Here is a 14,718-nt window from a genome sequence, read left to right as displayed (position 1 = left end):
ACTTTCATTTTAATCTACAATAAAAAATACATTATTTCTTTTTTCTTATGGAATTCCCCAGGATGTTCACGTTTGAACTTATTTTGTTACTGACATGATTCAACACCAAAAACATCCAAGAAACAAAACAATTCAAAACTCATTTTTGGTCAAGTAACTTAGATGATTAACTTCAGATTTTATCAAATGTATTCTACATCCAGAAGGAGTGCCAAAAGTTTTGGGAAAAGGTACTGTATACTTCTGTTTAAAATAAAGACTTAAACTCCTGTGTGTAGGACTTTTAGAATAAAACAGCCAATATAATGCACTTTTAAATATCATGACCTAAATATAAACTGAGCAAAAGGCATTAACTGTATCCTTGGTGATACACAGCAAATGAAAAAAGGAAGGATATTAAGTTTCAAATAACAGCTCAGGAGCAAGTCAGTTGGCAGATGTAACAACTACTCTATCAAACCACCATCACCTACTGAACTTAGCATGGAAAGAAACCTACTTTCCCCTATAACTACCAATATAGTACTGTTGTTTACTTAATTCTTCTGGGTTTACAATACAAGGCAGTGTATTCTGCTATTGTTGTTTGAAAGAAAATTCTAAAATACAATCTGTAGAACAGCATGTGTGTAAAGATTAAGTTTTGATATCATGTCCCTGATTTCTCTTTTTTTCTTCTCTCTCTAAACAATGCTTACCTTTCAAGGTGGCCTTTTTCAATACCTTCATTGCATAAAGCTGTCTAGCATCTGATCCTGAGATTTTTTTGACAAGAAAGACCTACATTGAAAATGAAAAAGAATTTTTAAAAGAAAATAAAGGCAAGTTAGATCAATATACTTTGCTACGAAATTCAGGTAGTCAGTATTATTTCAACATTATTGTTGTTCCTCCCAATACTATTATTAGCTTCTTCGACAGTTTCAGATTCTGCAAAGCCAAACAAAAATTTCCTTGCAGTTTTTCCTACTATTCCTTCATTTCATAATCTAAACGGTTCATTCAAGACAAAGTTTGCCAAATTAATTTTGGTTTAATGTAATTGATTTTGGTGAATAAAAGAAAGGATGAATTTGGATTCTTTCAGAAATTGAGACAAATTTGAAACACAAAATTCAGCTTTTTAATATTAATCACTAAATAGTTTTGTCTATTAAAATTCGTAAGACGGCATAGCAAAAATGTTAATAAAATAACTGTCAGATATGAAAATAAATGTGTGTACAAAAGTTGATCCAGAAAACTATATGAATCAATGCATAACAAAATAATGTGTTAAAAAATAACCTATAAAGTTATAAGAACCAACTTCTTGCGTCACAAAAGCATTATTTTTTTATGACATGCTTCGGTTGAGTTTTGCACATACCAACAAAGCACAACTAGCCTCAATTAAAGTGTGTTTCATTTCCTTCTTTAGTGTAATGGGATTTCTTGAGTGGGATTGTTTTTAATATCCTTAATACAAAATGAATTCCAGTAGAGCCAAATTTTAGATTTAGAAATGAAGAAGAGAAAAATAGACCTGCCACAGGTTTTCTGGTTATTTATGAAAAAGCATAGAGACATGCTGTGGTATATGAGAATGTTAAACGTGTTATATGAAATTAGTTTTATGTCTGGTTTTGTATCCAATTCCCACTTATGCTAACACCCCTTTGCATTATCCAGGGATTACCAGAACATCATCAAGAGAGCTTGGAAAGCATGCAAATTAGTCTTTTTAAACTGAATGGGAAGTAGCAACATCTTCCCAAATTATCAGAAAGAAGGGATTATGGGTTTTGTACTATAAATCCTTTTTGCACAAAGGCTAAAACAGTTGAGGACAAGACTGGCATTTTCGCAACACTTTGAGTCAGCTAGACAGATAATTATTTTTGCAGTTTCAAAACTTGCCCCCCCCCCCCCCCCCCAGCAGTTATAACATTGAATTTAGTAATATCAATAAAAAGAGATTGTTGAAATTATCATTTATTAGCTTACATTTCCTTGCCCCTGAATGATTTACTTCTGATTTGAAGATTTCCAAATAAAAACTTGGTTATGATTCTGGATGAAATCAAACAACACAGGAAACCACCTTTGGAATCAGGTTTCTTGGTGAATTCTTACTAGTTTGAGTACAAAATTTTGTAGTTTCTAAACATCTAGATTTCCAACCTTAACTGGAACTGCTGCTCCAATAATGTGACTAACAGTAACTTCCTACCATCAAGAGAGAATGGGACCGATTATTCCCATTTTCCCCCATATCCAAGATAGATTTGGTATTATATGCTAGAGCTTAACTTCACATTCAGAATTGCAATTAAGGCTGAAAATGAATGTAAAGGCTCTGTTGTCTTACATTCCATGTTCCATTCTGTTTCAATGATCTGTCTTGCCACAGGAAGTTAATGTTTTGCTTCCAAGTTGGATTTGGACAACTAAAAGTATGAATCATGTACACCTAGTGAGATCTCAGTGTGGACAGTACTCACGAAATGCCAGAAACATTGAGTCTTTAACAGAGCTTCAAATAAATATCAATGTACGTTGTGCCCTAACCAAATTGTGACAGATAGTGCCTAGCATGAACACAACTAGGGTATATCATGTTTACTTCAGTAGCCATTATTGCCTAAAATTTGTTCTTTACAATTACCATATGCTACAAAAATAAATTCTGCCTACAGTTTCTGTACTGGCGATAACCTACCATTAGCAAGTTAGCAGCTAGGAACACTTATCAAAAAACCCTTTCAACCCTCGCCCCCTCAACCGTAGAAGAAGAGTAGTTATAGAAAAATGACATCCCATTTTAACAGTGAACACCAAATTATTTCATATCAAGCCAATTTTCCTACAAATCTTTGAGATCTACATATCATACAAACTAGAAAAAAAAATTTACTGCTTTAAAAAGATCTGCCACAATTCCAGTGGCTAGTTAACACTAATTTAGAAAGCAGTTTTCTCTTGCAACATTGCCTTAATGCAAGATCGTGGCTGTTCTAAATATTTCACTCCTAATATTATTCAATGCTATACTCCTGAATAATTGGTTCCACAAGAGTTCAGTTACCAACCTTTCCAAAGGATCCTTGTCCTAGTACTTTCAGAAGTTCAAACTGTGAAGGGTCTGCTTTTTCATGTCCTTCCTTTACATGGTGAGTTATTGCAATTTCTTTGATAGTTCCTTCTTCCTGACAGTGGAAAAGAGTGGCATAAGTTTACATTAGAGGTGCATCTTCCAAAAATGTTTATAAATTCACAACTTGTTGAAAAATACTGATGCCTCTGAAACCAACGAACTACATGCTCCCAAATGTAGATAAAAACCATTGAGCAACACTATTTGCATAATTAAGACACAAAATATAAATTATATCTGTTACAAAAGACAGTATTAGTTTAGTAACTATGTGGCTTAAACTTTTAGGGATGCATCAGAATCTAGGCAATAACAGAGCTGACAATAACAAGTCAGTGATTCCCAAGCTTTTGTGCTTAAGCCCACACTGTTTGGTTCATAACCTCCATTCCAGATTCACAACCCATTAATGGAAACCAATCTTCTTAAGAACTTAGTCCTCTCACAGCACACCTAGAGTGCATCAAACAGACCAGATCTCCGAGGAAAGCCCTCCTTTTTAACACTTGGATGAGGACCACTATGCTGCAGCAATGCTAATGCTCATCTTTGTAAGACAGTGTAAGACCCAAGACATTTCCCCGCAAAGCAGCGCACCCCTCCACCCCCACTTCAGAGCAATAAACTCTCCACGTGCCACTGAGAAAATTCTGGTGAGGAAAAGAATCTCATTGCCTCTCTTCTCAGGCAAAGTCTGTTCTATAAAAGCTGCCAGTCTTCAACATTCCCCCTTCTGTGAGAAACTAGTCACCAGAAAGCTCTGAAGGGCAGTGGATCTTCTAGTCTTTTTGTGCTCTGCACTTAATTCAGTATTTTTTGCACAGATTTTTAAAATCCCCTGAAAAGCAACACTCCTTGCCACACAAGGAATTTCAGAACTTATCAGCAACTTTTCAAAAGTAAAGAAACTGCATTCTTATCAATGTCATCTGAAGAACTATCTAAGCATTATGTGCAATCCAACCTAAGCAGCACTGACTGTAAGTTGACTTACATAACACAAATATACTAACTACAATTTCAACTTTTTGTGCATTCTCTTCCTATTCCTTCTATGGGATACAGTGAATAAAATAAATCTAAGAATACTTTTCCTCTATTTAATGAGGAAGTCTCAGATCTTCTTCACAGAATCACAGACTGGTTGAGGTTGGAAGGCACCTCTGGAGGTCATCTGGTCCAACCCCCCTGCTCAAGCAGAGTTGGTTGCCCAGAGCCATGTCCAGGCAGCTTTTGAATACCTCCAAGGATGGAGACTCCACAACCTCCCTGGACAAACTGTGCCAGGGCTTGGTCACAGCGAAAGAGTGTTTCCTGACGTTCAGAGGGACCCTCCTGTGTTCCAGTTTGTGCCTGTCCCCTCTGGTCCTGCCACTGGGCACTACTGAGAAGAGCCTGGCTCCATCCTCTGTGTGCCCTCCCTTCAGGTTGGTCAAACATGATTTCACCTTTGTGAATCCATGCTCACTAACCCCAGTTACCTTTTTGTCCTTCATGTACATGGAAATGGTTTCCAGGACTAGTTGTTCCATCACCTTCCCAGGGGTCAAGGTGTGGCTAACCATTCCTGTAATTCCCTGGGTCTTCCTTCTTGTCCTTTTTGAAGACAGGAGTGACATTTGCTTTCCTTCAGTCCTCAAGCACCTCACCCAATCACCACGATCATTGGAACATAATCAAGAGTGGCCTCGCAATGACATCTGCCAGGTCCCTCAGCACTCATGTGTGTGTCCTATCAAGGCCCACAGACTTACGTACATCCAGTTTGCTTAAGCATTCTCCAACCTGACCCTTTTCCACCAAGGGTATGTCTTCCTTATCTATATGCACCGAAATGTGCACTAATTAGTTCTAGTGATGGGGGAGTAGAGGCAGCATTCTAAAGCTGTGCTTCTGCAGCACTAATTTATGTATTTTTTAAGTATTCAGCAAAATTTATGTGCATTAATTATTACTGAAAGTTTCCTTTTGTACCTGGCTATTTCAGTACAATGTATAAGTGCACAGCAACTGTCCACACACATCTCTGTACTCGAACACATGCTTCTCCTAAATCAACCTTTCTCTTTCAAAAGATTCTTTTTTCAAAAGATTCCAACCAAAGCTGGAAACAAACTGCATGTAACAAATCCTGAGCATGTATGTGTGAGAGAGTGTGTACACATATATAAAAATTCCAATGTACACTTTGGAATAATGCACAGAACATCCTGGCAACTTTTAAAATCAAAAAGTTAAAAAAAGATATTTTAATGTAAAGAACTTGGATTTGTCTTAGGTGCTCTAAAATTAAGATGACCGATAAGGATAGGTGCCAGTTTTCACTGTAAGAGAGCCAAAATTTTGCCTGCGTGTCATGTATGCACGCTGTGTACTACTACTACTAAACCTAAAGTCCTTTTTCCTTTCAAGAGAAAATGCTACCATCGTTGACTCAAGGCTGAATCTTTACAGAGTTTGAAAGAAATACTGATTTCTTCTACTTGTCAAAGGAATTATTTGCTGGTGGACATTTGTATTTTCATCTTTTAAATTCGTATATGATCAGTTGGATTACATACTACTTAAACCACCCACTGCAAGCTTAGAGAATCCCAGGGGAGGAACAGCACAGTAGAACACACTGCCAAGTACACATTACTTTGGATACTTTGATCCATTTCTGCTTAACTGTTTTATCTATTAGCTCCCTGGCAATCTTGAGAAAGTAAAAACATGTGAAACAGTACTTCGTCAAATCTTTCTGTTATCTGCCCAGACTCAGGGACACAAAGCAATCAGGTGGACACACTGCTTTAAAAGCATCACAAAATGTAACAAAAACAAGAAGAAGAAAAGATATTAACTTGTTCTCGATACACAAACAAAAATTATTTTTTAATGCAATGCAATTATTATGCAACCAACTTCCCAGTGGTTATTTTGGGCACCCTCTTAAAAAAAAAACAAAACAAACACCCGCAACAAAAAACAACCCAACCCACCACTTCACATTCCTGATACTAAGAGAATATTCCCAGTCTTCACAGTTTCTCAGGGTTCAGATACTCTTCGGTCCTTATAAGGCAGACCTAATACAACTCTGTTTTAAACGAAATAGAACTCAGATCATATCCTACTTTAGTAGCTTGTCCATAACATATGTTTGGGAGCAAAATTTATGATGAATAGTTACCCACAAATTTGCAATTTCCTTTTCTGACATAATTGCTGAACATTTGTTATTTTAACCTAGACAGTATTTTGCAAATGCAGTTAAAAATACAAAAGCTAAGCCTTTTCTAGAAATGCAAGTTATATGCAGAAGTAATCAACCCTCACTGTACCCACTATCTACCTGAATTAAAATACATGCCTTTCACACTGTAAAAAGAGATCTCTTTCTCAGCCAACTGCACTAATTACATTAGTTGATAGATGCCATCTTACAGTAAGCTGGAAGAGAAGCCAGCCATTCAGTCTGGTACTGAATTTGTCTTAAGCTCCACCTCTGATCATTCCCTGATATTTGGAAAAAACATTCGTCCCATGTGATTAATTCATATTAAATGAGATGATGTATAGAGTGCTGAAAGACTCTGGTCCTCCTCTCCTTTCTTCCATTCCCTGACAACTTTCACACCACTGCAGACACTCACCCACCAGTGATCTGGCCATTGCAATGGCGAGTTCTTCTTTCCAGTTCTAACTACACACTACTGCCTATATTTTCTGTTATTTATAAGCTTAGAAAGGTCCCTTTTCTCAAGCCTTATACTGCAGCAATGTCTAAGTAGAAGTCCCAAGACATAAATTTCTTTTTCTAGCCACACAGCTCTCTCTTAAGGCTTTCTTCACACTAGAAAGTAAAACTGTCACAGAAAGCCACATATTAAAAAAAAAAAACCAAAACAAAACCAAAACAACTGCGTTAGTCAAGGTGGTTGCTACTGGCTTCCATTATCGTGAAGCTAAATATAGAAGACAAAGAAACAAACAGAAGGTAACATTACTCTGAGTTTCCTTAACATTTCCGTAACAGTATAATAGTGTTAAATCAACACTGGCCTAGAAGGGAAGTGAGTGACAAACAAGGTTGGGTATGAATTTAAACCACCACTATTTCAGAATAACTTCCTGTACTGATATAGTTTGCAAGTCAGAACTATTCTGGTCATTAAGTATCTCAGTATAAGTAACGTCTTCGTAATGTACCTCACAATTTATGTCTATGCACAGGAATGCATACATACATAGCAAAAAACACTGAATGGACTATATTCAACAGACAAATCAAATAGAAAGAGAAAAGCTAAAAAACCAAAAAAACAACCAACCAACCAAAAAAGGATTCAGCAGCACCAAGGGTGACTCATTTTTCTCTTCAGGAATCAGCTACAAATTAGAATAGGAAACATGCTTGTCGGGGGGAAAAAAAAAAAAAAAAAAAAAAGATACACACATTCCAGGCAAGCAGTGAAAAAGTATTTAACTATTATTAGGCTATAAAAATAATAGTGTAATCATGTTTCTGGAAGAAATCCATGTTTTAGGTACTTAACGAACACTAAATACTCACTTTTGTTCTAGTAATTGAATTTATGTGAATTTCTTTTATGTTCACTTCTTAAATTCAAGGCTAAATTAACTCTGCTGTAACATAAAACACTTGTATTTGTTTCCAAAATCTTATTACATAACAACTATTAGATAATGTATTAAAAGGAAACTGGACTTCAAACCGTAAAGGAAGTAGAAGCAGAAGAGCCTTACTAAGTAAGTATTTCTCAATAGGAACAGAAAAGCCCAGAAAATCAAGAGAAAAACGTGAGTTTATCTATACACAGAATCTTCTGTAATTTATCCTTCAGATCTCTGAATTTTCAGTAGGAGATCTGAAAGCAGTTCTGTGTGTAAAGAAGTGGCCCATGCACAGCTGGATGGCATGAACCCACTGCTTGCTTTACACAGATGAGCTTATCTGCAGACCTTTTTCTGAGCAGTATGTTCTGGGGACAACTGAAAAGCTGGTCTAGGGCTAGTGAACTGGGCTCTGAACTGCTAGGAGAGCTGCCAGGATCATCCACAACATCATCCCTGTTGTTCTCACAGGCCTGTAATTTCCACTTCTTTTATTACTCCTAGTAATTCCCATCTTTTTACAAATTGATTTTATTTTCTAATCATGAATACAGCAGCAAAAAGGGTACATAGCCCTTTTACCTCTAACTTCCAATTCCTGAAAATAATGTGACAGTGCTATGAAAGGAAAAACAAGTAAAAGGGGTCCATGAGAGAATTCTGGAGTCTGAGCTTTAACTATCTGTAGATGCTTTAAGAGATGGTTGCCAGACATGCATTTACACCAGTTAAGAATATATCTCATATGGTACTTGCATACTTATGACACAATGTACATCTGATAAATTTAGAAAATACAATAAGCACTCATTAGAATTGAAATAGCACCTCAAAAAATAGAAGTATTCTTAGTCCACAAATTTTATATAAAAAAGGACAGAGAAACAACCAATTAAAGATTAAAATAATTTAAAAAAATATTTAAATGTATGCTCTGACACCAACAAAATAATCCACAAGGAAAAGACTGAATCATCTAAATAGATGGCACAGGATCAGATTTACACTCTTACTCGTGTATGAGGAAGAGGAAGGCTATCCAGCATAAGGAACATCCAAACACCACAGGGGTCCTGCTGCACCTAAAATTCTCAGCTTCCAGTTCTTGAATAAATGCATAAGCACAGTGTGAAGATGCATGACGACAAGTGCTTGACAAAGAAATTCCAAAACACAGTGACAGAAACGGGTAATTCAGCACGAAAGTTACCTTACTTTCAAAGATGTGTAAGAATTAGATGCGAATTAACTTAAACAGAACATCAAAGAATAAGCTGGTATATCACATATGGAATGTATAGCAAGGTATCCCCAGAAGACAGATTCCTCCTTTTCTGGGTACTCAAAATTATGTGAATATGAGTGGAAATATTTTGAACACTTAATTCTTTATGATAGCATATTTTAGATAACAATTATTAAAAGAGCAAGTAGTTCATCAGCTTCACAATGAGTGACAAAGATCTGAGTATACATTCTTCAATATACTGAAAGTATAAGTTAAAATTAGGATATGTATAGATTACAATAAAGGGAAAAAACAGCAGCTATCTAAAAAATTTAAGGTCTTACAGCAATAATAATAATGGAATGGTATATTTAAATTGTTCCTACACATAGGTGACATGTAATGAATGGGTGTAAAGTGATGAAGTGACATAAAATTGGAAAGGTAAGACAAAAAATACAGGGAAACATTTACAGCTTCCAAAGCATTCAGGTCAAATAGAATGTGATTCTGAAAATAAGCTAGACCCATCCTGACAGAAAGACAGACTCATTGTCTCTGCTGTCAGCTTCAGTGAAATTAAACTGAAATCAGGTGAAACACAGAAAGTTAACCAAAGCCAAGATATCCAAGATCTCTAACAAAGATATGCATGCACAAGAAGATTCAGGGTTGGAGGGGGCCAGGAAGGTTTTATTTAATTGTAACAGTGTGGGTTTTTAAAAAATATACTTGTGGTCAGCTATGCACAGAACAGCAACAACTAGCAGTTTATTTTTATACTATCAAGAGCAAAGATAAATATGTGCAGTACATGCTATGAGTACCTACAGATTAAGGCTCTTTGAAAGAACATTCCGTTTATTTTTAACATGCTAAAGCACTTCAAAAGGATTGGCATTACATTGTTGATGACCATGATGCCCGTTATTGTGGAAAATGGGTGTTCTTGATCACTGTCGTGGTTTAGCCCCCATTGGCAACCAAGCACCACACAGCTACTCACTCACCCTCCCCACCCCAGTGGGATGGGGGGAGAGAATCAGAAGGGCAAAAGTAAGAAAACTCGAGATAAGAACAGTTTAATAATTGGAATAAAATAATAATAATAGTAGTAATAAAAATTGTAATGAAAAGGAGAACAAGACAGACAGACAAAACCCAGGAAAAAGCCTAAGCGATGCAACCGCTCACCACCCACTAACCAATGCCCAGCCAGTCCCCGAGCAGCCATCGCTGCCCCCCGGCCAACCCCCCCCCAGTTTCTATACTGAGCATGACATCACATGGTATGGAATAGCCCTTTGGGCAGTTTGGGTCAGCTGTCCTGGCTGTGCCCCCTCCCAGCTTCTTGTGCACCTGGCAGAGCATGGGAAGCTGAAAAGTCCTTGACTGGTGTAAGCAGTTCTTCGCAACAACTAAAACCTCAGCGTGTTATCAGCATTCTTCTCATCCTAAATCCAAAACACAGCGCTATGCCAGCTACTAGGAGAAAATTCACTCTATCCCAGCCAAAACCAGGACAATGACACAAAAAGGGAGTAACAGCAGTTAAAGTATAAACAAAATAAATGGCTCCTTCACCATACCCAAATTTCACCCAGAAGCTTCCAACAAATTTAGAAACAGATTTCTGCAAAAATTCTCTTTATAAAAAAGTTCATATACGGATTTAGAAAACCCCAAAAGTTCTCATTGTGCGAGATATGTGATGAATAACTGTATCCTATCTTGAGTCCTTTGCATCAGGAAGGGGATATTAAAGATAACACACCACATCCGTATTCCGTTAATAAAAGGGACAGAAATGACGGCAAAACAAGGTTGCATGTGCACTTTCCCACAAAATGAATACTACCTAGATGTAGGTGAAAATCTCCCCAGAAGTGCAGTGAATTTCAGCTGGCAGACGACTAAGCACTGATCAAAGAACTTTCCCTCTGCACACTTGCTGCCTATATGAAATTTATCAAGCGATACAACACCAAACCTGTAACATCCAAATAAAAGGTTTCACAGTAAGAGAAAGTAAAAGGCCACATACCAACCCCTTCTGCATCTAACAGAGATGGAAGTTATGGAATAACTAACATTAAAAAAGGAACAAGGATAAAGCATTAACCCTCGCACTCATTTTAAAAAAAACAAACCCTCTGCATTTTACGACACAATTTCTGGACAAAAAAAATACCATAGTATGTTTGGTTTTGGAATTGAGAAGCAACTTGTCTCTCAGTAGGGCTTTTAAATAAACTGTATTTTTCTAGTAAGAGGCACAGATGACTAGAACAGACATGACTATACATACTCGAGTTCATCAAAACCCAGTGGAAGGGAAATCTGGCATATGCAAAAAATCCTTAGACGGGTCCTGTATTCAGAAAAACACTGTTGACATTCAGCAAACATTGTTGACATGCTGACCAAAAACTGTAAAAATGGGGTTAAGACTTTGACTTCAGGCAAACATTAGATAAACAGATTAACAAATGTTAATCTCAATGAATAATTAGAATCTGTTCTAGTATCTAAACTAGGTTAAGTAACTACTGGAGAAATTAACTTAAATACTGATATTCCTGGTTCCAACATTACCCAGATTTCACCTTTATCTGTTAATTCTGTACTGCTCTTAAAAGAGTTAAGGAGGTAACATCTTCAGAAACATCTTCAACGTATAGTTACTTACAGACTTCGTTATGACTTAATTTGCCCCTTATGATAAGTAAGCTTGTTCAGATTTTTCCGCTGTAAAGTGACCTTCCAGCTCCTGGTCTCGTAAGGTCTTCTCTGAATCATTTTTTATTTTAATACTTGACTTTTTAATGTTATTCTGGCAGCCCTTGCATCCCTGCTAGACACAGTAACAACGGGCTGATTTGATGCTGCACGCAGAGCGATAGCCCCATACTACTCCTAGCCACAACCTTCCTGCCTTGACCTGCCGAGACCGCAGTTGCCAAGGCACCGACCATGAGGCTGTGTTCAGCTGCGCGTTCAGTGGTATCGCTAGTCCCTCCAGAGTCACCGCCTGCCAAAGTCAAGTCACTCCCCCGAATTGTGCAAGAGTCTTTGTTCCTAATACACAAGTTAGCATTTGACTGTGCCAATATTGGTATTTTTAACAGTCCTTCTAAACGGACACTATTAATACATGAAGAAATGCTGGTGGATTCCCACCAGAAACTCTTCCAGGAACTGTTTCACGAATATTTTCCACTTAAAATAACATTTTAAAATGGATTCAAATCTGGTTTAGATATTTATTTTCTATAATGCTAATTTATGCATGAGAAACAGCCCGAATCACCATCAGGAAAGGTCACAATTCTGGAAGTTCACCTTCTATACAGTCAGGAACCGGGAGTGAGGGGGGGTGGGGGGGGTGGCTGTGGCAAATCTTTCTGCTAGTTTTAGTCGCAACAGCTAAGTCAGATCTTTATTGCCAGTATCGCTGAACACCCCCCTCAAACATTAGCCATCTTTCAAGATAAGGTGACAGCCCTAAAATAAATTTTAGAATTAAGTTTCTGAAATAAAGATACAAATATTTCAACAGTATTAAAGTGCAACCCTTTTCCTGTAAGACAGGTAATATAATTTCTATCAGTGTAAAGGACAGTTCATGGTGTACTTCCCTGCACTTCCCTGTTCAGCTGCACTTACTGAATTTAACTTACCCGATAAACTATCAGTTTATACTATTGTATCTACAAACCGTATCAGTTTATACTATTGACGATACAATTTTCAGAAAAGCAAATCCAATGAATAAAGAGCTAATTGCAATCTTCTTTTCCACTTGAAAGCTGAGCAGCGGCAAAAATACTGCTTTTATCAGTTTTCATTTGTTAGTATTAGGCATGTAGCTACATAGGTTTTTCCATTTTCGTTACGGAAGTAGCAGTTTTGTTTTCACCCCTCTCAATCTCTTTTTCAGGAATGTTTCAGTTCCTCCAGACAAATGCATGTTCTTGAGGCACATGTACATTCACTACAAGTGAAGGTAAGGCTGAGAACAGAAAAATGGATTCCCCAGCAAGTTACTTAACATTGCTCCAACCACAGTTGCAAGTTTCCTTTGACTACTTTGTTAGCCTTCATTGTACTTATCAGAGCTCAGCTGGACATTGCTGTATTTGGCAAAATATTTTTCTGCCACAGGCAGAATAATGTTAATTCCTGTAATCAAACAAAAACCATTTCTGAAATACTGACTATGGTATTAAGCCTTGATGCTGAAGTTACATAAAGCAGTTATGTCCTGTGAGGACAGTAAGCTTATTTGATATCAAGTGATTTTAAAAGGATGACTCAATGTTGGCACAGTTCCCCAGCTCATATACATAATTTCCTTTTCCTCCCCTCCCTTGAGTCAGGAAGTCTCCTAGATGCATTTTTACTTTCCCAACTTGTTATGAATGTAGGATGAATTTTCAGTACTACCTGAAGAAATAAAACCCATATGAGCTATGCTTTTTGAAGTAAAAAGAGCCAACAAACTGAAAACCAATTACTTTTACCTTTTGTATTAGGGCTTATGGAATTTTTTATTAGGTTAACAACAGGAGTTAAAAATGTGAGGAGTGCAACAGTCAAAGTATTTTTAAAACATCTCAAACACCTTCTGTATATGTTCATACATTCTATACTCATTATACTCCTACTTCAAATTCAAAACTGCCTTTAAAAAAAAAAATTCAATGTCCAAGAAACACGTCACAATCTCCCACTACTTCACTAAGTAATGTTAGTGAGCTAAACCATGGAATAAAACCCATTCCTTTTATTTGCGACTAATACTCAATTTGAACCATTTAATAGAACTAATGGTTACTTAAATGCTTGTACACAAACAATTGTTCTCAAAAGCTGATTAAAAATGCTGCTTTTGAAGTAGTAATTATTCTAATACAACAAAAAGCAAAGCACCACCATGCATAAAATTAAGTCAAGCTGTTTTAAGGATATTCTATGTTGTCTGTTTTACACTAGTATCAAAGAAAAGCAAGGATAGAGCAGAAGTAAGTTCTAATTAATGTGGACATTTGGTGTCAAATACAGGCTTTTCACAATTTATGCTTTTGCTTCTTTTTAAAAGATGGAAGAACTTACACTTTCAACTGACATCAAATTACTTGTTACAAATGGCATCTATTGTTTTACCTGACAGAAAATAAGATTCCCTAAAAGCAAACTCTATTTACAAATGTTTAGTTTCAGGTTTGTTTTTTTTAAATTCTTGAATTGTTAAGTGTCTGTCTAAGAGAGAACCAATGTATAGAGATGATGAAAAAAAATCACTGTATTTATGTATTTATTCTTTACTCTCTATACATTCTACTCTTTTCCACTCCTGGCTTTCTACTACAACAGTTTTGAGATCTAGAAGGACGTCTACGTCCACATTTGTTCCAGGTAGCCAACTCACATAACGAAGACTGCAGACCTGGTTACTGAGACTGAGCTCCTCCCATTCTTTTAGTGTTACAGATGAAGCAAGATAGGAGTTTGCAGAATGAGTCCTGTCCCAGAGCAACAAGTCAAAGGGTAGGTGAGGCCCTTGGGATAAACATGACTGGCCAGGCTGGGAGGGTAATTCTGAAGATGCTTTCCCTCCTCAGAATGAAAACACAAAGGCCAGGACAGAACTAGGACTCTACTCCTTCCTTCCCAAAGGAACTGGGAGCAGTAGGTTGTTTAGCAGGTAAAGCTGAGGGATTCCTGTAAA

At 36.9% G+C, this 14,718-nt stretch overlaps 1 protein-coding gene across 1 annotated transcript in view; it reads right to left on the bottom strand.

The window, feature by feature from the left end:
- Positions 1–14,718, bottom strand: part of RPS6KA3 (ribosomal protein S6 kinase A3) — a 78,784-nt gene that overhangs the window by 37,765 nt on the left and 26,301 nt on the right. Inside the window, exons 3-4 of the mRNA XM_075705031.1 lie at positions 3,075–3,191; positions 702–783 (exon numbers count right to left, since the gene is read on the bottom strand). Coding sequence (XP_075561146.1) covers positions 702–783; positions 3,075–3,191 — 199 coding nt within the window. The remainder of the gene's footprint in view (positions 1–701; positions 784–3,074; positions 3,192–14,718) is intronic.

The sequence above is a fragment of the Pelecanus crispus genome, chromosome 1, assembly GCF_030463565.1.
Source record: "Pelecanus crispus isolate bPelCri1 chromosome 1, bPelCri1.pri, whole genome shotgun sequence".
Taxonomy (NCBI): Eukaryota; Metazoa; Chordata; class Aves; order Pelecaniformes; family Pelecanidae; genus Pelecanus; species Pelecanus crispus.
This window is presented reverse-complemented; position numbering and strand designations above follow the sequence as displayed.